We start from the raw sequence: 25,091 nt of genomic DNA on the forward strand, positions 1-25,091 counted from the left end.
AAAAGTGGAAAGCAGTTCCATACAAAAGTAAAAGAGGGCATGTAAGGACACAAGTATAAAATAATAGGATATAAAATCCCCTGTTTGTTCTACTGTGTGTTCCGTGACATAAGCTGCATAGGTATGCAATTTGATTCATTGTACTGAATAAACACATATCCTCAATTTCTGAAGCTGCTCACACCGACATACCCACATAAATGCTTCAGAAAGTGAAATGTTTTAATGTGTTCTAAACAGCCCCATATTTCATTGACAAGATTTTGTAGGTCTGTATAACATGATCCTACATTCCTCCCGATGACTTTTATTTCCCTCTTCATTTACAAAACATTTATACATAATCCCAAGGGTTTACCTATGATTAATTCCTGCCAGGTACAGTGTATCTGAACACTTCTAACACGTTGAAATAATTGGTTTTTGAAGAACTATCCATTAACGACTTTCTGAACAGTGACAATGGATATTGACAGTGCTTGTCAGACTAAAGCACTATTGATTGTCTCACCTCATGTGTATAGCAAAACCAATTTCTTCCAAGTACCTCTTCCTAACTGAAATACATTGCCTATCTGTTTATTAGAACACCAAAAAATTATCATATGGAATTCATTTGGATGGAAAGGGCTCGTACAGAATGAGCAGCAATGGGAGTGGATAAGGCATTAAGACATTCAAACAGGTTCACTTTGGTACCTTCTCTTCCATTACCCTTGTTCTGCAGGAAAAAAACCCACAACTAGTCTGGACCGTGTGATTTATTTTTTTTTTAATACTCTTGAAGGCTTTAAAATTTTGAGAAGTTCTTAGTAGAAATGGAGATCACGTGTAGTATAACGATAACACCCCTAAGTGGAGATTTAATACTTCTTTTCCCAAGTAATACTGAAAGTGGCAAGCTTGACCACTCAAAATACAGAATACACTGATTGAAATCCTAGCTGAACTTTCTTAAAACACATATGAACAGATTCATGGTCTTAACTCTGATCTCTGACATTTTTAAGTGCTTTACAGACTCATACCCAGAGTCCTCAGCAGCATCTTGCAGGACTGAATCCAAGCTGAGGTGACAAAAGGGGAGGTAAAAGTAGGTCTCTATGGCTGCGGATAATGAAAGTGCCAGTCCAACAGTAGTACTATCACATATGTGCAAAAATATTAATTTAAAGGAATTAATTAGTTAATTAATTAATTTCAAGTAATGGGAATGCTTAATTGCCGAGTGTCTCATCCTTCTGAAGAAATATTTCTTAACATGCAGAGGCGTATGATTATGCCTACATTCTAGGAGACACTAATTTAAGAATATATATAACAACTCATGACTTTAAATTTTATTGGATTTCATTGGAACTCAGAATTCAACAGATTCTTCAGATTTTATTGGGGCTGTAGCAGACTTAAAACTACTGCTAGTATTTAAGGAAGTGGCATTATCACTTGTATAAACAGTCAGTTTTTCAAACAGCGCCAAAGTTTTAAGTGACAAAACCAAGTCTCTGCGTCCTTCCTTTTCTTTGTGATGCTCTGAGGTGGATTGAGCTAAAGACTTTTGTCGGTCATCCTGTTTTGTCCCTTAGTGAAATCCCTGGGCAGGTCTCATGAGTTATCCCCAAGCTATAATTACTAAATCTTTTCTGTAAGAGTAAAATGAGAGGTAGATACGCGGTCTGCTTAAAGGCACTACACAAATGATTGGTGGGGAAAATGCAGGAATCAGGCATTACCTCTAATCCCTGTGTTTATGATAAGCCTTAAAATTACAGGTTTTGTGACTACAGAGTGTAGACCCAAGAACTGCAGCATCGGGTGACAGAATGAGTATCACCAGCCAGGAGATACCAGGAAGATTTTGCTTGCACGGGCACCAAAGGACCTGAAGTTATTGAGGTTTATGGTCTTAAAACAGATATTTGCAAGTACATCTGCATTTGCAAATGTTGATGAAGCAAGCTCAGAAATAAACAATAGGAAAAAAACCCAGTGATTATATAGCACAAATAATTTTTCTGTAATATGACAGCCTAACAACTTAAGTGCTCAGTAGTGTCATTACACTTTGTGAAATTTGTGTGCATTAGCAGTAAAGATTCAATAAAATTGCTGTATAATTCATATTTTCCATCATGGTCTGATGCATATAAACTTTTTTTTAAAAAATTTTGTCCCCTACTAATAATAAACATAAATAAATGAATGTTGTGTTAAATATCACTACACGCTTACATTGTGAAACAAACTGGCACTCCCCATACAGCTTTTCATAGTGATATTTGTACCATAAATATTTAGAAAAGCAAAGCAATATTTCTGAGTATTTATTGGATTTATAACGGAAGATCATGCTGAACTTATCCGATATCTTTCTTTAATAAAATAAATAGGGTTTTTTTTAGAAGAAGAAGATGCAATAGACCAAATCTATCTGGACTTCGGTTATGCATTTGATATGCTATTCAATGGGAGATTATTAGTTAAACTAGAGAAGATGGAGAGAAATAAAACAATACCTATGAAGTGACTAAACAAGGTGTTAAAATGAGCTTTGTTGAAAGGAGAACTACCATAATGAAGGAAAGTTACTAGTGCAAGTCCTTAAATATTCTTGGAACTAATTTTTGCATTTTCATTAATGACTCCAACAGAAAAAGTAGGAGCATTGAAAAAATACTTGGTGACTGACAGCTGAGAAGCATCATCAGTTCAGATAAGAATTGGGATATCAGACAAAAGACTTTGAGACTGGAACCTGGAGAAACCAGATTAGACCTAATACTACCCAAGGCATGGTTAGAGAAGGATTAATTGAAAAGATTTCTCTCTTGGACAGTCATGTGTGAGGTGGAAATTCATGCCAGAAAAGGTGCAGGCAGCAGCCGTGAGAAGTACCAGGAGAATGGGGCTGCTGAGCTTTCGAAAGCAGACGGGGAGCTTGGCGTGTTTGGCCAGCTAGAAAATGGCTGAGAAAGGCTGTGATTGTTCTCGATGAATTTACTGGTGGGGGTGGGAAAAGGAGCAGGAGAGGAGAAGAGGACAGCAGGGAGGGAGAAGAGCTGTTTAAACTGAAGAACAATGTTGGCACAAGAATAAATGAGTATAAACTGGCCATAATGTGAAGTTCTAAAACACCCTTTCAAAGAAGCCGTGGTGGCAAATAAAACTAAAAGAATTTAAGATGAAGCTTAATAGATTTATGAAAGGGGAGACAGAACACGGTACCTTGTGACAGGAGGGACTGGACTAGATCACCCAGGACACGCCAAGTCTTTCTTTCCACAATTTTTTTTGGTATTGTCACAATATTAGAAATGCTATTATACACACTTAACTGGAATATAAAAACCACAATGCCAGAAATCAATGAGTTCGTTTTATTCATACAGTATGACCAGTTTATGTTCATCTAATGTAAAACATGTGGGGCTTGGATGAAATCTGCTGCGGTACACAAAGTCAGACTATTCAGTCTCTAGGAAGAGAGAGTGCTTGGGAAGGGGAAACTGGTCTCTCTGAGCTCGTGTCAGGGATTAGGACTCTTGACACAGAGTTTTCAGTTTTGTACAAGCACAGACCACTCGTCTGACCTCAAGCCTCCTTCGGTAGCTGTTTCTGCAAATTTTCAAGTAAAGAACGATCTACTTACAGATGGATATGGGCAAAAGGCAGGAGCATGATGGAGATGCTTTTTTGCATTTGGTGTTGTTCTCTCCTTTAGAGAAGGTTGCTAGAACTCCCAGGAAAATACTCAAGAACTTGGATGGTCTAACACATAGGGGTTGGAGAGTGGTCCTCGCCCTTCGCTACCTGCGTGACTCACTGCTGCCCTGTTCCAGGGTTTTCAGCCACACAGTCTCATCCCACTCATGTAAAACACGACAGTTAGAGAGGAAAAAAATTGCAATATTTGAATTAATGACTTTTGAAGTTGACATATGTAAGATAAAAATATTATTTAAGCAGACTTCCCAAAAGGGAAGAAAACCCCACGCAATTAAAGGTTGAGGAAGACGGAGCAAGGAACTGAAGGCTGTTTGCAGATCGAGTTGAACAATTTACAACAAGTAATGCATTCAGGGCTTTTTACAATACAGAGTTCTGATTGTCTTCTTCTCTTGTGGAATATTATCGACATCAATAACTTTCAAGTCTTTATGCTTACCTCCTGATGGAGTTAGTCTAAACAAAAACTTTTTCAACCTTTTGCAAATAATACGAATAGTCATCACTTACACGAAATCTCTCAGACAAAAGGACAAGAAAATTATACAGTTCCTTTTTCTACCAGGAGCACCAGATAGACTGTTATGCCAAAAGAAAACCCTTCTGAGTGGCTGGGTGCTGCTGGCCATGTGTGCACTTTTAACTTCAAAACCTACATATAATTCTGCCTTATGCTTTGGAAAACAAACTAATTATCTGTAGAGAACAAGGGAGACTTGGCATTGCTGTATTTATATCACCCTTCTTAAGAGTCATACAAATGATTCATATATTTAAATTTAGACATGTGCTTAGATATCTTGTAGAATCTTTTATTCAGATCCGATCTTACTAGACCTTTCCAGAACGAATATCATACCAAAGAATTTTCTTTTTATTGAGACTCTTAGCAATTGTATTTTGTATTTCTAAATTGAAAAAGTAAATTATTTCAAAATTTAATTATATTTCCATTGCACTCAGCCTCCAATTATATTCATAACCTTATATTTTTTGACCCATGATGAACTTCTAATGCTTCTCATACAATAAAGAACAGAATTAATTCTTAGTGCACAAGTTATGAAAACCAGCATGTTAAATTGTTTATTGCAATAAGAAATGGTAGTGACATTCATCTGCATATTTGTTGTTTCAAACCACAACTTCCAGTATATTTTTCTCTATTAAAACAGCAAGTTTAGTACTTTCCAGTGAGTGTAGATGTGAGATTTTATGAAGGAGGAAGGCACACCCATTATAAGTAATCAAAAAATATCTAACCAAAGACCTGAAATCCATTTGCTGTACTGTGTTTATATGTCAACTTTACTTTATCAAATTGTCTCTACCTCAATTAGAGTAAGTATAACTGAACAAAAGATCACCCATGAGCTCATTTTTAAAAAGAGTAACTCAGTGGATTTAAGAATCCTTTTTCCTTCTTACCTTAAGTCAAAGTTCTGGTAAAAACTCCAACATCTATATTCACATAAATATAAACCTTAGATAAAGTAACCTTTGCTGCCACCAACTTCATTTTATGTTTCTATACAAATTATTTCTATTTGTTAAAATACAATTGATTTGCAAACCTTTCAGCACGTACAGCTCTTTGCTTACAAGGTAGTGTCAGAGTTGTGCTACAAGGATGCAGGAAAGCCTTTCACTAAAGGTGCTTTCAGATCTGCATAAAATAAACATCAGACCATGAAGCAGACCAAACAGAGGCTACAGCTGCTGGGTTAGCCTACCCTGCGGAGGCTGCCTGTGGGAGAAGGTGCCTCTTGAGATACACTGTGGGTCAGCCTCTTTCTTGGTCTGAGACTGGGTAATTACAGGAGGAAAAAGAAAGCCCAGAATGAAGCTGCTGGTATATTTATCCATGTATTACATTATAATGGTATATGCTGTAAATTTGACTACTTAGATGAAAGCTCTGATTCTGGTGCGGGCTTTTTTGACATTGACTTTATCAGAAGTTGGTCTCCTAGCAAAGATCATAGAATCATACAATCATAGAATGGTTTGGGTTGGAAAGGACCTTAAAGATCATCAAGTTCCAACCCCCCAGCCATGGGCAGGGACACCCTCCACTAGACCAGGTTGCTTAATGATTGGGTCATTTAGTAGAGTAACAGCAGACAGAAAGTATATGTTGCCCTCTCCCAAATGCATCTTTGTCCAAGGTGCACCGTGGTCTGGGAACCATGCTTCTGAATTTCTACAGTACCCACCCGCTCTCCCTACAGTCTGCTGGCTGCTCCTTCTCATCACACAGACAGCATGAGGGCAAGACCTGGGTCAGTACCCTTAAGACATGAGTTCGAAGAGGGGACATAGTTTCCAGAACAGCTGCACTAGAACAAGCTGCCTGAACAGGCAAATAACTGCTATATATCATGATCTTTTCCTGAAATAAAATCAGGTCAGTCATCACAACAACCTTGAGACACTTCAGTCAGCTCCGTGTGAGGTTTGCGTGGATGCACTGACTCTATGTTTGACCAGTCACAGTTAAAATTCAGACAAAATGTTGAAACGATACAACAGAAGACTTTTAGCTTTAAAATTAATGTTCCAGCTGACAAACTGCGCAGGGGCTTAACCTACTTTAGAACATATTTAATAGCATAATTTAGTCTCTAAAAAGAAAAGCAAAATAACTAATGATGGACAAATTCAGAGGTCTAATCCAGTTCAGATAAACATTCAAAAGTTCAGATGCTTAACCAAACCTTATCTTGTCCATGAAAAGCCTCCACTGAAGAGCTCATCAAATATAAGCAAAGCACAGAAGATTGTGGAAACTTTTCCTTACAGAAGGAAAACTATTATCAGGAACCAGCACCTTATTGCAACACTCACGTGTTAGGCAGTTAAGCATCAAAACAAGAGCAAAACATTTCAGAAAACTGCTTCATGGAAGTAGTAATATTTGGATGAAATCCAATACAGAGAAAAGAAAATAATATTAAAGGGAAAGATAATACAAATGCAATTAGACTATCAACCAATAAAACTTAATATGTGCTTGATAGTTGAAACCTTCCAAGCTTAGAGAGTAAGGAAACTGGAGATCAGAGGACTCTGCCTTTTGAAGTCTTGCTGTATAGATCCTGGGGACCATTATCTGAGCATTTTAAAGACATTATGAATATTCTGTCACTGAATTAAAAAGCTTTATTGTCATGAATGACCTGTAAATTGAGCAGGGACAGCTACAGATGAATTCCAAGTAAACAATTGTTTGGAAAAGGTGAATTCTGTTACTTAAAATTCTGGATTAAAAATCACAAAATAAAAGATGTATTTTCAAAGAACATTTTCATTGGGGGTTATTATAACAGAAAACATAACTCTAATGGATCCTCTCCATCCTCACATTCACCAATTACAAATGATTTTTTAAAAAGCGGACCAGATGAGATGAGATCACTGCTGTGTCTTGGCTGGCACTGTTTCTCATTCAGTAGGCAGTATCTGCTACGGTACCCCAGAGGAAAATAATGCAGCAAACCAGTGGTGCTTCAGGATCCTTTCGTTTTCTGTCCCTTCACCCATGTCACCACCTTGGCTTCTCTCTGCTTAAACCTGTCCCTCACCTTTTCTTCTGTCTCCATCCCTCAAACCACCTGAGCAATTAACAGAAAAATTTACTTTTCTCATAACTGAACCCCAGAGTCAAACTGTCAGATGCCCCAGATCGGAAACCTAGTGAAAGATTTTTTAAGCAAGACTTAAACTTTCAGTTCAGAAATGACTAACATCCAATTTACATTAAGAGCAAAGTTGCAACAATAAACCAAGTATCCCACAGTAATTGTGCCTTAATATTGGCACTACCCTTAATCCATCCTACTCAATGATTTTCAGATAACATTGTATAACATTTCAGGTACTACAGTGTTTTCTTTATTTTTCCATTAATTTTTAGTGCTGTCTTTTTATTTTCATTCAAATATGTCAACTGAAATACCTCCATATGAAGAAAAGAAGGTATGAGTGTTATAGAGCCCTAAAATAATCCTCTTTAATTTTACACAGAAAGATCCTATACATATGTTTTCACACAAAAATATATACAAAGATTATTTTTGCAGGAACAGAACTTAACATCTTGGAAACTATAGCAATGATTTTGATTTAATTGAATGTATCCATAGCTCAGACAGAAGACAGTCAATGAGTGACCTTGAGATCACCACCTGCACTACTTAATTTTTAATCAACTTTCTGGTCCTTCCAGCTATCTCTTCCCTAGAGAAAACCTGGGTGCTGTTAAGGAGCCAGTTTACTCTACAGACTCCTACCAAAAAGGTATTATGGACAAGATAGCACCAAGTTCCTTTGCTTTTGCCATACTCTGCCAGTTAAATCCCAGAAGGCATTTGACCTTCAAGCACAATATTACATGTCTACATATCAGAGACATTCACCACAATGTTTCGAAAGCAGCAGACTGGTGGGATGCATATAACCATCAGTCTATATCAGACACAGATATTAACAACACCAGGCTTCACGAGTTGACCAGAGAAGATCCGAGGGAAAGCTTAATCTGATTAGGACACAGTCAGGCCGTCCTAGAAAGACTGAGCATGGAGCAATGCGGACTCATGTGACATGTTCCTGCACCTTAAATGAAGTATTTTATTATAGGTACCCACCAGGCTGAAGGTTGACTTATTCTGACTTACATTTTTGTACCTCAAAGTCTGTTTAAATGGCAAATAATCAAACCTGCATCTGGCTGCTCTCTTTTTCTGACCTACCTACCTCTGACCACTTTCTCTTCTGGCTCTGGGTCCTTGGACTGGAGCATGACCTTCTTCAGCAAAAGTGATTATAAAACATACTATCACTATGTGATTGCAACATATATGACCTACAAAACTTCACATACGGAGATATACAGTCTCTAGGAGATTTTCATATCTGCATGCTTTTTATGGTACTCATGTGTTCTGGACAACATGTCTTCATTAATTTCATTATGATAAGGCTTTTTCTCTCCAAAGGTTTGGTTTTGTTTTGGTTTGGTTTGGTTTTTTTTAAGTGTATTAGCACTGGACTATTTTAATTTTTTTTTTTTTTAATTTCATTTATTTTGAATGTGCTGTTTGAAAAGAGTTGCCTGGTTTTATAAGAATGTTACCTTTCTGTATAAATTGAACACCTTAAAAATTAATTACAGAAACTGTTGTCAAGTTTAGGAGCATGTTTTATATTCTATAAAAAGGCTTAAGGCAGGTTTACTCTTTGGTTTTCATGGAGAATGCACTGGTTGCAAAAGATTAAAGGACAGCAGGTTCTACACGTTTTGGTTGTTTACTTCTTACCTCTAAAAAAAGTGGCCATGAAACAGACAAATACAACCCCTAGGCTGTATCAGGAGAACCACTTCCATATGGAAGAGTGAATTCCAATTCCCACGGCTGTGGGAAGACCTTGCCTTGAATATCCATGAGCAAGAAATACAGATTGAAACTGGGGCAGATTCAGAAAAGGGCTGTTTGAGATGATCAGGGAAAATAACAGTAGCCTATCGTAGGAGAGACGTCTACAAATCTTGGCTGGTTTGGTCCAAACCAAACCATGCAGGAGAAGGAAGAAGACAGCTGTCTGTAAGTCTGTTTGGGGTGGTACACCCGAGACAGAAAAGGACTGCTGAAAATAAAGAGCTAGCTAAATGCTGACACAAGAACACTTTCATACCACAAGTCCATTTAGGCTGAAAATTAGAAGGCTTTCAGCTTGAAAAACTGAAGTTTTGGAACATTCTTCCAGCCTGAGCTGAGGGGCAAAAGCATTACTACTGAATTTCATTAATTATGAAAGGAATCAAATGAGGTAGTTGTTTTTAAGAACTGGGGAATTGATTCAATGCTACAAAAAGTCTGTCTGAGGCAGATAATGCTATGTTACACTTTTCAATAACACGAACGCAAGTGAATTCCTCTTGGGTGAATCTTGGGCACACTTAAGACAATGGCCAGTGGAATTAATTAAATGGAGCCAAATATCCTTGGTGGTGAGAGGAGCTGCTCATATGTCATAACGGTTTCTTCAGCATCAATATTTAAAGCCAGCTAGTTGGAACCTTTTACTTAATTGAGAAACAATACAGCATTTAACCCTTCGGTGGCATCCCACCCTTTGGCTGTCAGAAGCAAGCTCTCTTTATCTGGCACATCAGCAGGCAGCTGGTGGAACAAATAGGAGATTTTACAAAGCATGTGTCTTTTTAAAGCTTTAATACACCCTGTCCAGGAGACAGTACCAGGCTTTAATCCATTAAGTTGGTCTTTAAATAATTGGGATTAGAGATCATAATTTAAGTTAAATACATCTTCCAGCCTGGAAGGTACAAACATTTAAATGATTCCACCATGGGGAAAAAGGTGAGTCTGGGCAGTAGGTAGTCCTATTTACAGTCTTTCTAATTGAGCTTAATTTAGACTTTTATAACCTAAAAACCTCCTTATTTCTGTCCTGTTCCTCCCAAAGTACCAGGAGTATTGCATCTGGTTTAGTTATAAATAGTAATGAAACCTCAAAATACTGTGCAGAGCAAGAATAATTTTTTTTTTTTTTTTTTTTTTCTTCTGGCGACAAACTTGCAATCAGAGTAGTCATTTCAATAATTACCATGAGAGGTTTCAGAATTAGGCTCACAGGAGGGACAGAAAGCTGGGCTGGCTCTTCCTTCCCAAAGAACAAATCTCAGCAAGTCCTTCTCGCTTGCTCTAATTCTGACCTCTCTCCAAAGGCGGTAGTCTGAAATATTTCCCCTCGCAGTGTAAATGCCTGCATCTATTTAGGTGTTTTCAGTTATCAGCTTGTATTTTTTTTTTTTCCCTGAGGAGGAAAAATAAGGAGACCTACAAAAATGGAGATATACTGATGATGCAGGTGATGGAGGGTCAAGAAGATGTATCTGCCTGCATTGTCTGTTGCTTTAAACTACAAAAATAATGACATTTTTCACAACATACATCAAACTTTAATTTTACTCCACACTAAAGGAGTCAACCTCACTTTTAGTACATGGAAGGGACACAAATACTTGCCTCTAATAATACCTAAAATTCTCATGATTTCTTTGTGACTGCTTTTTTTGAAGCAAGTGTCTGTCTGAAACAACCGCTACACATTTTACCAAAATGTAATTTTCTTAAAAACTGTGTCAGTATGTGTAGTTCAGTAGGAAAAAAAACCGTAATTGTGACTATCCAGTCTCTGCTTGCCCCCATATCAAATTTATCTTGAGTGCACACGTAGGAGTTTATTTTGTTAAGAAAAATATATGGTGTCTTTCTCTTTTTGGAACAAAGAAGAAATATGGATTTGTAAACCTCTTTTTTTTTTTTTTTTTTTTTTTTTTCTTCAAACTTAAGTCCTTCAGTAGTGTTTTGAACAAACCTAAAGAGATTTTAAGACAGACATTTTGTATTATAACATTCCCATGGGTCGTATGTATGATCGTCTTTACTAAAGCTCCTTTCAATCCCAGTTGAATAAATATGCATTTTATTTCACTAATCTTGAAACAACAGGAATAAAGTTTACCCAGGTCTTTTATACCTCAGAGAACAAAACAAATACTACAAATCTTTAGAGAGAAAGGATATACAAAAGGGCTTGAGGTGAATGTTTCAAAGCAAATACTCTTTAAAGGATGTGCAAATTATTTCAGCACTTGAACATGATTTATGAAAGGGGATTAGTCCACTGAAACAAGAACCCAGTTTAAACTGTTGGGTTTCAAAGTCAAAGATGAGAAGCTTTTGCTAGAAAAGGCAGAAGAAACCGGATAGTAATCTATAGTGGGGACTTCTGATTGATTTTCTTTAACTAACTCAATCTTCCATTAGCTATCACTGTCATTCATACTTAACTGTGGTGGACAGTATAAAATACCTTCTTTTATGGTATAATTCTCCATAAAAATGAAATATGCAATGGTGATAATTAAGTAATAATGAGGTAATTAATAACTCGGTGACTACTCTCTCTATTTACTAGTATGCTCCATAAATGAGCACAAGGAATATGAAACAATTAAAGATTATCCAAGCTCAAACAAATAACTTTGCCGGAGAGTTGTGTGTCAGTGAGCAGACCAATGAGTCACAGGTCACATCGATAATAATACATTATATTGTATTGTAATATTTCCACATACTCTTCACATAGTGGATAAAAGCTACTCTTAAGTACTATAAAAATGATCACTTTTCTGTAATTGTAAAGATTAATAAGTGAGCTAACTTCTCATGGTTCTATAATGACCCTGCTGTTCTGGTAGGTAAAGGAAAATTTAATGATCCTGCTCAGATATGATTAATATCTAACTTTTTCTTGACTAAAAATCTGGACTTGGTTCAATAAAAATGAATTAAGTGAACATGCACTGATTTCCCTGCCAAACGTTTATATGGAAGTTGGTTATGCCCAATTTAAAAATATGCTTTCTCAACCCAAATAGTAAACTCTGGAAGGGTTTTGGAGAGTGAAGTAGAAATAAAACAAAGAATTAAGGAAACATTATATTATAATTGATGGAAACAGGATATTCAAATTCAGGAAAAATCCTTTTTTTTTTTTTTTTTTTTTTACAAGAACTAGCCGCAGCTAGTTGTGATTTTGGGTGCAACATAACCTCCTATTATCAGTGGAAGTGACACAATTTGTTTCTGAATTTGGCATGTTTTGTTTCCAAAATGCCAATATTATTACTTCTTTGTTGCTGAATCAATATTTTCCTAAGCTTTAAGAAAAGAGCATACCTACAGTACATGTTTTCAGAGAAACATGAGAGTAAAAATATGTCATAACATAAGTTTAGTCCCCATAGTACAAATATGAATGCTCCCACCCTCCACAAACAGCATGTTGCATTTTCTTTTTGTGGGCTTTTTTCTGTGCCTAAAGCTGACTGCATTCCTGTTGATGCAATAAAAATAAATGCCACAAACATTCAGGCTGGAGAGTGACAAAATTAACACTGCAGTAGGAAGATGCATATTTGCATCCAGTTTTAATTTTGCTTGCTGTTTTAATTGTTGTCGTTGGTTATGCTGCACTCATACCCATTACTTCTTTATATTTCTTGGTGTTACTAAAACTAATAAAACTGACCCATACATAACGCTAACATTGTAATGTAATAATCCTCCCTAAATAGCAGCCATTTGGCTTTGAACTTCACATCTAACAAAAACAAATGGTCTGGGAAGGGGAAAGAATTCAGACCTCATCAGATCTAACAAAGAAATGGCGTGATTTCCCACTTCTGCTGCTCTAATTAGCCCCCTTATCACAGAAGTAACCCTACGTGGGTAAAGGACTCTGTTAGCTACTGCAGAATCCGGCCCTCAACAAGTGTGGCTGAGCAGGTAAAACCTCTCACTCCATCCCATGATATGATTTCCCAACCTATTGGCCTCTCCACGTGTTAGAAAGGAAGACCTTTTTCTAGTAACGCTAAGCGATGCTTTCAACTAAATGAGGTTCTGGCTTTTTTTCCTCCTACTATTACACAGCTGAAGCCGTGTAGATCCATGTGTTTGTGCCATGGGAATCCAATCCCTTCCCTCTGCAGAGAAACCATAACCTCAGCATCCCCGTGTTTGCCACAGAAACACCCCATCTTCTGCAGGGACAAACTTTAAAACTTCAAGCAAGCCCATGGAAGAAGCTTTAGCCAGGGAAGGAGTAAGCACCATGCGGATCCAGCAAGGGTTAAAACTTCACTAACTTCTCCAGTTCTTCCATCACATCCACTGAGAGACCAAAATGGGTCTCTCTTGGTGGATCTTTTCCCCTCCACACACATTGTACAGTCTTAATTATCTAACAAACTGCATTCAGAGATGACTCTGGATGTTTTCGCAATGACTTAGGAGAATTTACATGCCACACTTTGAGTTTCAAAACTTCTGATGTGGTTGAAGAAAAGTGAGTGAAATGAGAAAAACAACTTTGGGCAATTTCCAAGCACACACACAATCCTTGGTTAAATACTAGGGTTGGGGTGTCCTGAATTAAATTGTGTCCCTTAAGAAACCAAAGCAGATTTCAAAGCCCTGATGACTTTGCAGCAAATATCTCTGAAAGCAAATCAAAATGATGATCCAGAGGTTATTATTTCTTTTTCTTGATTAAAAATATGCTGGAAGGCATATTCCCGGACACTGCCCAACGGCTGTTCCCTGGGGCAGCGTGCAAGGGCTGAGCAGCGAAGAGCGATGTATCGCCCTTTGGGACTAAAAAGACCCATGGCTCCCTGTTGAAAGTGCAAGAGGAATTTAGGTAAGGAAAATATCATTATTTGTGTTGGCCGGTGGCCAGGGTGCTGAGGCTAAGACCCTGATCCTAACGAAGAGTGGAAAGGAATCCCAAGCCTGCTGTTTAATATGCATGACATGTTGGCTTTGCTGTCAACTTCGCCTTCCACCCTCTGCTTTTGTCTGCTTTTTCCACCTGTTGCAACTTGTCCTTATTCAGGCTGAGAGATGGAATCGTCTTAATTCCATGTCGCATCGTGTCTGGCCCAATGACGCCCTGATCCTCGACTGCTCTTATTGAGACACTAAAGTGATCATGAACAGCAATAATACTGCATAACCCATCAAGATTTTCCTTTTCACATACATATATACATATATATATTTTTTTAATTTTGATGCTATAGTTGTGGGTCCCCGAACTAGAAATCAAACATGGAGGAGATTTTCATCTCAGGGCTGCATGGCTAACCATCAGGTTTTAAGTGAAGTGTTCTTGAAGATAAGAAAAATATGCGATCAGAAACAATAAAAATAATGCAATTCAATCTTATCAATTCAGGCAGTTCCAGCTTTTATGTGGCAAACAAGGAGATCAAATTGCATTTATCTAATGTCACAGATTTTTTAAATGTCTAAAATATTTAATTATTTTGCTTTGGCAACCTAAAGCTGAGGAACAGATTACTGTTCCCACTACATAAGGAAATAACTGACAACAATTAGTATTTATTCTTGTTGCTTTTGTAATAAAAATAGAATTCCATCACTTTCAAGGGAACCTAAAATATTAATAAGAATGTGATGAACTGAGTAAGTGTGACGCCATAAGGAAATGATGGAGAACAGGTTGGAAATACAGTGCTTTGGGAATGGATTGCATTTTCAAGCTCGTGATTGTGCATTTTGACAAGAGCAGCCCTCAGATTGATACGGCAGCCAAAGGGCACTCTTCCTACTGCAAAGCCATTTGTTTCCATCCAGAAAAGAGGGAGCAGAAAGGGAATTGATCCCCTCCGACAATCGATAGTAACTCCAGCCCAGGCTCTTCCACAGGAGGTCACTCAGGAGTGACAATATTCCAGCTGATGGCCAAAACTCAAACCACAAAGTGACCATGGACTGAAAAAACAACCCTGAGCTTAGTGGAGAGCGTGGACTTGGCTTCATTGCCCACAACATGACTGTCCTGACAGCTCCTCTAGTCCATACACACAGTAAGGTCTCTTGGTTTTTGGAGAAATGAATGATTTCTGGGAATTTTGCAATGCACAGAACCTCTCCCTGCCTCCCGCGTGCTGTGGCAGCATCTCTACTTTCAGCCTAACCCAGGTGCCTGGTTTCATGGGTTACAAAACCAACATGGCAGACCACCTACCAGCAGACCCAATTATAACTGGTACTAATTAAGAAGATTTTTGGCAAACTTGTGAGAAAAAAAAAAACAAAAAAACAGTCTGAATGATAACAAAATTACTTGGAAATATGAAGTCTGCAGTAATTTTAAAAATTATCTGTTTAGAACACCACTTATTCACACAAAAAGGAGTAGTGCTGGAAGCCAGTTTCCTTGCACCAAATGTATACATCTCCTAATGGGGGGGACTGTTAGGGTGAAAAACATGTTTTTTCTGACCCTGCATTAGCTGTGTAAATTAAAACAGTGAAATAGTTGGCATCATAAAATAAAAAGTAATCTCTTTCCATGTATTTGAGAGCAGGATCACAGTTTTACGTATTTTGGTACCATTCCCCAAGGCCATCCTTGGTTTCTTCCCAGATCAAGAAAACTTCAGTTAGAGCATGAGTTGAATCCAAACTGGATGAGAAGCTACTGAAAAGCTGCGTGACCAAGACGACGGACACTCCATGAACTTTGGAAATTGAGCCTGTCAGCTTGAGCCCAATTTTCAATGAAATCAGTGTCCACAGCTCAAAAAGCATAACTGAGAATTACCATTTGTCCTTGTAGTGTAAGCAGAAGCAATTAGGATTAAACATAAAAAACAAATTCCAGCTACTAAGTCTCTAGGGGCAATCTCCCCAGTTTTAAATTAAAGAGTAAATTACTGGAATACTTTGCTTAGAATATACCTGCCCTTCATATACTTGTGCTGCTGAAAAAACCCAACAATACAGTAGAACCACATCTAAAACTGGACATTTTTTTTGCAGCCCTTAAAATGTAGAGAGGCTAGAAACAAGTGAGTCTGAACTGTCAGAATATTTCATTAGAGCTTGTCGTGGGTGCTGGTGGCCTGCTAACACACATCAGTGGCTCGTCTTCTGTGTTAAACTGGAGGAGTTTTTAAGCCATCTTTTGAAAAATCTCCTTTGTTTGGATTTGGCATTGGCAGCAGTCAATAATATAAGAGCACTATAAAAATTATAAAATCGTTTAACTTTGTAAGAACTTTCTAAACACACTTGCAGATATTGCACATATCTTCTCTGGGCTCCGCAGTCAAACTGGACAATGAAACGACCACCTGTTAACTGCTAACAATGTGTCATTACCAGTTCTCATGCCTTTTTAAAGCAATTTTGGCTCTAGCTGCCGATAATTCTGGCTACGATACTTGTGTGAACATTAAGGGCACAGAAAGCCAAAGGCAGAAAACTGACAATACAGTTTGTGCTTAGACTACTAATAAGTAAGTGAATAATATGATTTTTCTAATTCCACATAATTACTTGATCTCAAGGGGCCAAAAAAAAAAAAAAAGAAAAAAGTTCTGAATACATATTTTCGAAGCAATCCAATTTATAGTGTTTAAATGCAAGCTTCAGTTCGGTGAGATTTCACAGCAGATATTTTCATCTTTTGGAATAGTTTAAACAGCCTTTAACAAAACAGAGGTTACTCAGGATTCTCTAAGGTTTGTAAAGAAATGTAGACTAAGTCTCTGTCACTGCTCGTACTCACTTTTTCTGTTTTGTCTGACAAATTAGCATTTAAAGATATGTGAGAAGTCTAAATAAATAAATAAAAATTCCCCGAGTGCTGAGACAGTTTCTGGGCACTTTGGTATTAGCTACAGAAAGAGCAGAATCAGACCCTCAAAACTTACCATGCTCTCCGTCTTATTTTTCTGCCTCTGAGAACTGCAGCGTAATACACAGTACAAAGATATTGGGGCAATTTTTCACCAGCTACAGTCAGGCTACTTTATATTTTATAACAGAAAGAAAAAACCTTAAAAAAATATCTCCACGATAATAGGAAAACAAAAACAACAAAAAGCTTTTCTCTGCAAAAAGAGACTATTTAATGAATCTCTGCATTTGTGTGTGTCCGCGCGCACACACGTGTGCATATATTTATGATCATGTGGATAATTATCATTAAAAATAGCTATGTTGGGGCTTTTTCATGCCACTCTTTTCTTACCATCGAAGGCTTTGATCCTGCACTGAAACGCGTGCAGGCAAATCCCTACACAGCACTCTGGTACCTATAGGTATCTCGTACCAGTGTGCGAGACTAACGCTGTCACGGTTCTTACGTGAGAAGCCGTGTGTGAATCTCCTGCCAAACAAAGAAGAAAAATAAAGATTCAGGAGAGAGGGTGAAATTAAAAAAAAATAAAAATGCTGAGTGAGTGATTCAGGGTCACCATCAGCTCCTGCCTCGACTGCCCACAGTATCATGAGCATCTCAGCACAAACTGGGAAAGTCTCATCCCTGCTAGTTTTAGATCACTTTCTTTTCTAATCACACTGACAAAAAAATCAACCTCGATCCCTGGAATTTACTTTCTATAAAATTGTAGCTATATCACTGATTGTTGGCTACAGAGGATATGTCAGGTCCTTCAGCAATTCAGTGTGTAAATAGACAACAGGCAAAATTACTCTGGCAATTTGAGGTATTTTACTAAAATGGAAACAAAGCAACTGCAACAGACCATTAGCATAGGACTCATGTTGCTTATTTTTAAAAATAAATGGCTTGAATAAATGTCTTTGCTGCTAAACAAATTCATTTTGCTTAGGAGAGAATGTCACCCTTTAAAAGTGCAGAGCTAGTAACTGTCTGTACTTAAATGCAAGTTATGTATATCAGCACAGAACACATTCAGCTTTAAAATCCTCAGTGATCTTCCTTACATTCTGTATGTAATAAAAATTATCTTACCCTGTAATGGCACAGTTATTTAAAAAAGGAAAGAAGAAAATTTAAAAAAAAAAAAAAGAAAAGCAAAAAAGGCTTACTTAAAGATTTTCTGTGTTCAGGCTTTGGTTCTTTGGATTCAGTGTCTAAGCTATTCAGTAATTCTATGCTGGAGGATCTTCTGAGTTTGAACTCCAAATTTCTCGATGTACAGCTCCGTTCTTTTGACTGGGAAAAAAAATAGATATAGATATACATATGTGTACGCTTTTAATAAAATTATTATTTGTAAGAACGAAGCAAGAGATTACAGAATGCCAGTACAGAATCAGAAGCTAACAGACACACACAGAGCAAGTGACGCAGCGAGTACATAATTTAAGGAAAGTGTAATACAAAATTTGTCATATGGCAGAGCTTTTATGGCCTTGACAGACTGATCTTAATTTCTGAGATAAATTCCCATTTGAGTGAGGAAAACAAAAGCCCTACTTCTTTAGGCTTTAGAGACCAAAATTATTTCCACATTGCAGGCTACTTCCAAAGGATTGCAAAGAGGACGGTCTTTTCAATTGCCTTTCTGCTTTAGATGGTTACAGAAAATGTTCTTGCAAACACAACTCTTTCAAACATCCTTATGAATTTGGGGTTGAATTCTCCTGGTCTAAGCTTAGGAAAGACAAAGGGGGCTTCCCCCTTGCTCTAATTCACTGGCATACAAAGTGACAATTAGGGACCGTTAACGGTCCTAATTCTTTAGGGGAAAAAAAAAGGAAAAAAAAATAAAAAGAAAAGAAAAAAGATGATATTTTGGCTAATCACACATCTCTTCCCATGTCATTAAGTCAGGTGAGATTTAGTTGTCCCAACAGCCTGGAAAGCTGCAAGGCATTACACCCTCATTCCAAGTTGTACAACTGAAATAAATGCCATGTAGGAAATGGTCACTGAGTGCTTGGCGGTGGCATCCTGTCCTGCGCACACAGCGAAGGCAAAACTTCGCCAGGACAAGCCCTGCCCTCCGCTACCCAAACCATTCACAAGTTGTGCCCCACCAGCTGCTGCTGCTGTGGTTCACGGCATGCTCAGAGCTGCTGATGCCACAATATTACCTTAGTTTCACTAAAAAAAAAAATACATATAATAAAGTCTCTTAGATATTTAGCTGAATAACTTGGAAAAAAAAAAAAAAAAAAAGAAAAAGTGTTTTGAGTCTCCATGGAAAACTCCACCCCAGAATCTTCAGAAGGATATCAGTACCCTCACACACCCAATGAAATGCACAATATGAAGACATACATCATCGGATCAAACTTTCCTTGGCTGATTATAGCCTCAGGGTAATATAATGTTTGTAGCTCTTTAAGGAAACAGTAGATGTGTTCAGATTAACCCTTTCAAAGAGGCTGCCTCTGCCCGCTCTGCCAATTCCACTGCAGCAAACCCTCTGAAAAAATGCAAGAAATGGTGATATTTTTCTCTCACCACCTTCTGCAGTGAACAAGGAAAGTCAGTGCCCTCTAAAAAAATGTATGTTCTTGGATCAGGCAGGGCTAGGAGAAAGACATTTGGAATTTGTACTGAGAGTGGCAAAAAAAGAAAGAAAAAACTACGGCTGAATCTGGTTTGGTAATTAAAAACTGTTTTAATAAAATGCAGCCCTGCTTACTTCTAGTAGAAAACCCCCAGCCTTCCTGGGAGAATAACAGCAATCAGTTACAAAGGAATATTATTTGCTAGTGTTATTTTTGTGAATAAGTAATACAAAAATTCATAAAAGGCTCAAATGTATTAATAGTTCTATTGAAGATTATATACTGTAGGCTGCATAAACAGAAAACGCAAAAAATTCATTAGTTATTAAGTGCTTGTGTGCTTTTACAACCCTCAGCAAACCAATGTCCTTGTTATTTCAGAGAAATAAATGTAGTGTTCCATTTTGAGGCAAGAATCAAATGACATTTTTGTTCAACAACCTTGTTTATCTGACATTTTTTAGGGAATTTGCATAAATGTTTTTAAATCCTTCAGAGAAAGGAATGTCTAGCTAGCTGCTGACTGCCTAAAACCTGTAGAGATGCCTAAGCAAATGAAGTTGAAATTGCTACATCTTAATTAATAAAGGTAACAGCCAAAACAAATACATACCAATCTGTCAATTGCATTTTTGATAGCGTGGAACCAATCCAATATGAGAAAGTCGATATCCGACTGGAGGAGGAACTCATTTCCTGACACTGTCGTGATCTGGGGAGGGCATAGGCACAGACAGGTAAGTAAAGCACACACCGGACAGATTATTTTCTTCTATTTTTCTCTCCTACGCACCCAAATGCTTTTCTTTTGTACAAAGAATTATCTCCTGGAGAGCTGAGTTACTGAGGAGTTTTGAACCTCTGTCTGAAAACTGTTTTGAATATGTCACAACAAACGAGATATTGTCTCAGCAATGCAACCACAGAACACAAATAGTGCAAAAAGAACGGGAACGTGACAAAAGTTGAGAAAAGCCAGGAAACTCGGTGTTACAAGACACAGTTCAAATGTAGAGCAAAACACCCTGAAAAGAAATAAAAGCAGCATGTAAATTAATTCATGTTCTCTTCAGTTTCTGTCTCTATTTTGGTATTATTATTTTTATATATGTTACTCCCATTCTTGAATTTACACATTTATTATATACCTGTGATTCCAGAGTACACTTCCAAGCATTTTGGTAAAATTAATAATGTTACTCTTTTTCAGATTAAAAAAAAAAAATTACCATCAAAGATGGCTGTAGCAGAGTAATTAGGATCCCATTTATCATGAAAAAAAAAAATCCCCAGTTTGTCTGAATAGAAGTCGATTTACATTTTTGACCCACTCACTGGGAATATTTATCAAAAGAATATTCATTCCCCTGATAATACTGTTTCACTGACTAACAATATTTGTTGGAAATATGCGTGCATATTCTCTTGGTCTGAACTTCTGGAAACCACCGTGATAATAATGATACATCACTTTTTCTTTTTTTTTTTTTATGTATATGTCTTCTCATCAGAGCAGATCCCTGAGTATTTCATACAGCAGGTTGAAACGACCATTTTACAGATGGTAAAACTGAGGCACAAGGCTGTGCAGTACTTTGTCCCAGGATTATTTGGTGGATCCTCGGTGCGTGTGGCCAAGGAGTAGCACCCAGGGCACAGCAGTTCTGCGTGTTTGCAGACAAGTGCATGGAGGGTTACATCTCCACCACGTTTTGCAAGGGGCAGGAACTTTTTTTTCCCTGTTGTTAAAAGTTAGTTATATAAAATTTGGTAGCATCCACATCTGGGCATTGCAGATGGTGGTTTCAGTGCTTTGGGGATGCAGGTTTAGTCTGCACATCGGGATTCTCTTTAGGGTAAGGATCAAAACTTTTTCATGTCTTTCTGGGAGAACAGAAACACAGTGGAAGACAGAGACTTCTTTTGGACCAAAGTGTGAGGAAAAGCAGAGCAAAGCCATTCAGACCTGGCACAGTCTAGTTAGTTAAATCCATCAACCCAAAGTGCTACTGTTTCACTGCATCTGCCCCATGTCAAGAGTTTTTACTAAAGCATAAAAGAAACAACAGATCCTCATGAGTCCGGGTACTCCCCGCATCTTTTTAAAACTGAAATACTACCAGGGGAAAAAAAAAAAAAAAAAAAAAAGAAAAACCAGATTAATATTTTATTAATTGTTCTATAACCCTCCTGTTATTGAGGAAATGCCTGTAAGGAAGGTTTCCAAAGTCATCAGCATTAAGGAAAATCCCATCAGCGCAGCTCCAGTGGAGATATCCCGTGAGAGCGCTGCAGAGAATGTGGGAATGGTCCCCCAGCGCGGGCTCGGAGGCTGCCCGCCTGCAGATGTGCATCCCAGCCCGTCCGCACCCATCAGGAGTGGACCTCCAGCCACCCCATTGTTCCCCACGCTCATGGAAGAGTTATTTATTGGGGAAATTTTAATTCCCTTGTTAGTCCACAGCCATAACGTTAATCACGACTCACACACTCACCGTTCCTTTTATCAAAAGAAAAAAAAAAGTCAAAATTCAACTTAAGGTGAGCAGCTGATAGAGCTGACCTTCAGTTCCATGCCTGCCTCACACCGCAAGGTTAGGGTTTGAAATGTATTGTATTATATCACAATTTATTAATGTATACATGCAGATAGGAATTAGACTAAACACAGGCAACAATTCAATCTAATGCTTCTCTCCCAGTATAAACAAATCATTATTAAAATTATAAAACGGAATAACATTTTCAAAGTAAGAGCAACATATATAATTAGATTTACTGTATTTTGAAGGCTTAAAAAGGACACAACATAGTTCAGTCTTCCGTTCAGTAAATTCAAGCTTTATTAAAATCCAAGTATTCAGCACTGCATAAACATTTGCACTGTATGATATGCAGAAGAGATACTCCATTGCTAACGAGACCAAAGCAAAATACATGTTGAAAGTTTCTTTATCTGAATGCGTTATTTTTGATAATCATATATTATCAGTGTTTTATGCACAAATCTGTAAAAACAGATCATAGAATGGAGGGAAGAGAATTCATTTAAAATACACTTTTTGTAAGATATAGTTCAAGTCCTTTTCTTTCTTTCCTCAGACTAATCTTCAGAGTAACTAGACAGTTTCAAGAAGACTGCTACTGCTCTCTACAGTTTAAATGCATCCACTCCTTAATTACAGTCAGTAATTGACTTTGTTCTGCTCCATTCCAGTCATTCACAGGAAAGCAGTTCCAAAGGCTTTGGCTGCTAAATCCCATTTAATGTGCAGGTTTCCTACCCCACTTTTCTATATTACCTCCTTAGGATTGCTGATAAATGGTTCTTGGAAGGGATTGCTAAACCATATTTGCACTTTGAACAATCGAATTTTCAACACCCTTGGGAAAAGACATCAGTAAAGAATGCTAGCTTTGACTAAACCTTGTGATTGAACAATTTATGATCACAGCCCTAAATGATGTATAACTAACAACAATGTTCAATATTAAGACGTGCTTACACACCGTCCCTTTATCCGACACTGCTGAAATAAACAGAGGGACCAGAGAAACAAATGAAAGACAAATCTGGAAAAAAAAAAAAAAGAAAAAAAAAGACCAAAAAGAAAATGAAGTGCTCTAGATAGAGCTGCCAGTCTCCATTGTGCCAGGTACTTCACTTATTTAAATATTTCCTGAAATCCCTCGCTCTTTGCCATCATTTTTGCAAAGGCTACAGTCTGGAATTAGCATTACCTTACCAGGCAGAATTATGATGCTGCTGTCAGCAATAAATCCCCATGAGGAATGACAACTGCCATTAACCCTCTTATTTGCAAAGGGTGTGCCCTTCAGGTTGCTTACAGCAGAGCCAGGGTGCCTGGGTTCTCTCTTTCTTGCTATAGTACCTTGGAAAAAATCATGTCAAAGGCTGAATCCACTCACATGGTAGTTTTACAACAAACTGTAGTACAGCCCTGCTGTTAAGCATTGATCCTCTGAAAATATCGGCTCACTGCAGGTAAATATATGTTCAGTTCAATCCACTGCTGGGCTGCCAGCAAAGTCTGGGAAGGGGAGGGGGCAGGTGTGAAACACTTTTTATGATATTCTGCTTGTGGCTTATTAACGATTTCTCTTGTCACCTTATAAAGCTGTAAATAGAGGGGTGAGCTTCTTTTGTGCATCACCATAATGATGTACCAAAGTTCTGTTCAACAAGATCCTATGTTGTTAAACAAAAGGATGCCTATAATGCTCCAGGAAATATAGGACATATATAGGATAGATATCTAATCAGTACCATTACCATTTCATAACAAATAAATATACCTTGGAACCTACCCAGGATCAGCAGTTCTTAAAAAACCTAAAAATGACTTATTTTTCCTGTGCTGGGTCATGCCATGCACAGCTATGTTCCTCCAGGACTTCCAAACCTTTACAGACCACCTGGATCATCTCAGAGATGATCAGGTCTCAGAGGATTATTCCCTTCCATGGTATACCTACACCAATGGAAAACAGGAGATAAAAGCCAGAAAAGCTGCATGGGACAAGCACAGGGTCTTCTGTCCATAGTCTTCCTGCAAACTTTTGTCTGGGGACTACCATACTGCTCAAAAAAAAAAAAAAAAGTGTCCTTCATGGTAGCCCTCTAGTTCTTTACCGACATACGTGTCTATAGATACGTTTGTTTCTTACATTTATTCTAGCTGCAGAACAGGAATGGAGGCAACTTTAGCAATCCTACTGATAGGCACTCTAAGGAGATATGGAAAAGGGCGATAAATTCACAGCGCAAAACAAAAACACAAAACCGTGCTATTGATTCACTCACTTCAAAGTGTACTTATGCATCTCTGGTGGCTATAACTATTATTTGCAGTGATGAACAATTTTCAGACAATGCCAAGAACAAACTTTAATACAGGAAGTGGAGAATCCTATGGGGAAGGAGAAATGCAGCAAAAGACCCTTCACAGTCTCTGCCCTGCAGCGAAAGGGAACAGAGCGAGCAGCTCGGGAAGCTTATGGCTCACGTATAGCTCACATATGGCCACCAAGAAACCACCGCACAGTTCTTATTTCAGCCAAGGACTGAAACAAGCTATTGTTTAACTCCCTGTGAATGTGGGACATTTTGGTATTTTCGTTTCGCTCTGTGAATTTATTTAATGTTGGACTATTGGGGTAAAGCTTCATGTAACCCTCCCCAATGGTTCCGCGTTGGATTATTGGACGCTTCTGGACCATGGAAAGCCCATTCAGATGCTAATCCAGTGCAGAATCCAGAGCAGAAAACCTAAATTTTGGTGTCACCTGGGACTCCCACAGCTTGTGGTGAACACTAAGTGATTTAAACTTGGATTGACAGATACCTCTGCATGCAGAAATTCAATAAAATGTGTTCCTCTTGTTGCACTGTGCATTGGGATTGCTGCCCTTGATATGTGTAGG

The 25,091-nt window shown here is 37.9% G+C and overlaps 1 protein-coding gene across 1 annotated transcript in view; it reads right to left on the reverse strand.

The window, feature by feature from the left end:
- Positions 1-25,091, reverse strand: part of ARHGAP15 (Rho GTPase activating protein 15) — a gene marked incomplete at both ends in the record, with an annotated part of 215,129 nt that overhangs the window by 83,418 nt on the left and 106,620 nt on the right. The window contains 2 exons of the mRNA XM_010079151.1: positions 18,213-18,339; positions 20,260-20,358. Of these exons, the coding sequence (XP_010077453.1) occupies positions 18,213-18,339; positions 20,260-20,358 (226 nt within the window). The remainder of the gene's footprint in view (positions 1-18,212; positions 18,340-20,259; positions 20,359-25,091) is intronic.

The sequence above is a fragment of the Pterocles gutturalis genome, unplaced genomic scaffold, assembly GCF_000699245.1.
Source record: "Pterocles gutturalis isolate BGI_N339 unplaced genomic scaffold, ASM69924v1 scaffold6386, whole genome shotgun sequence".
In the NCBI taxonomy this organism is placed as follows: Eukaryota; Metazoa; Chordata; class Aves; order Pterocliformes; family Pteroclidae; genus Pterocles; species Pterocles gutturalis.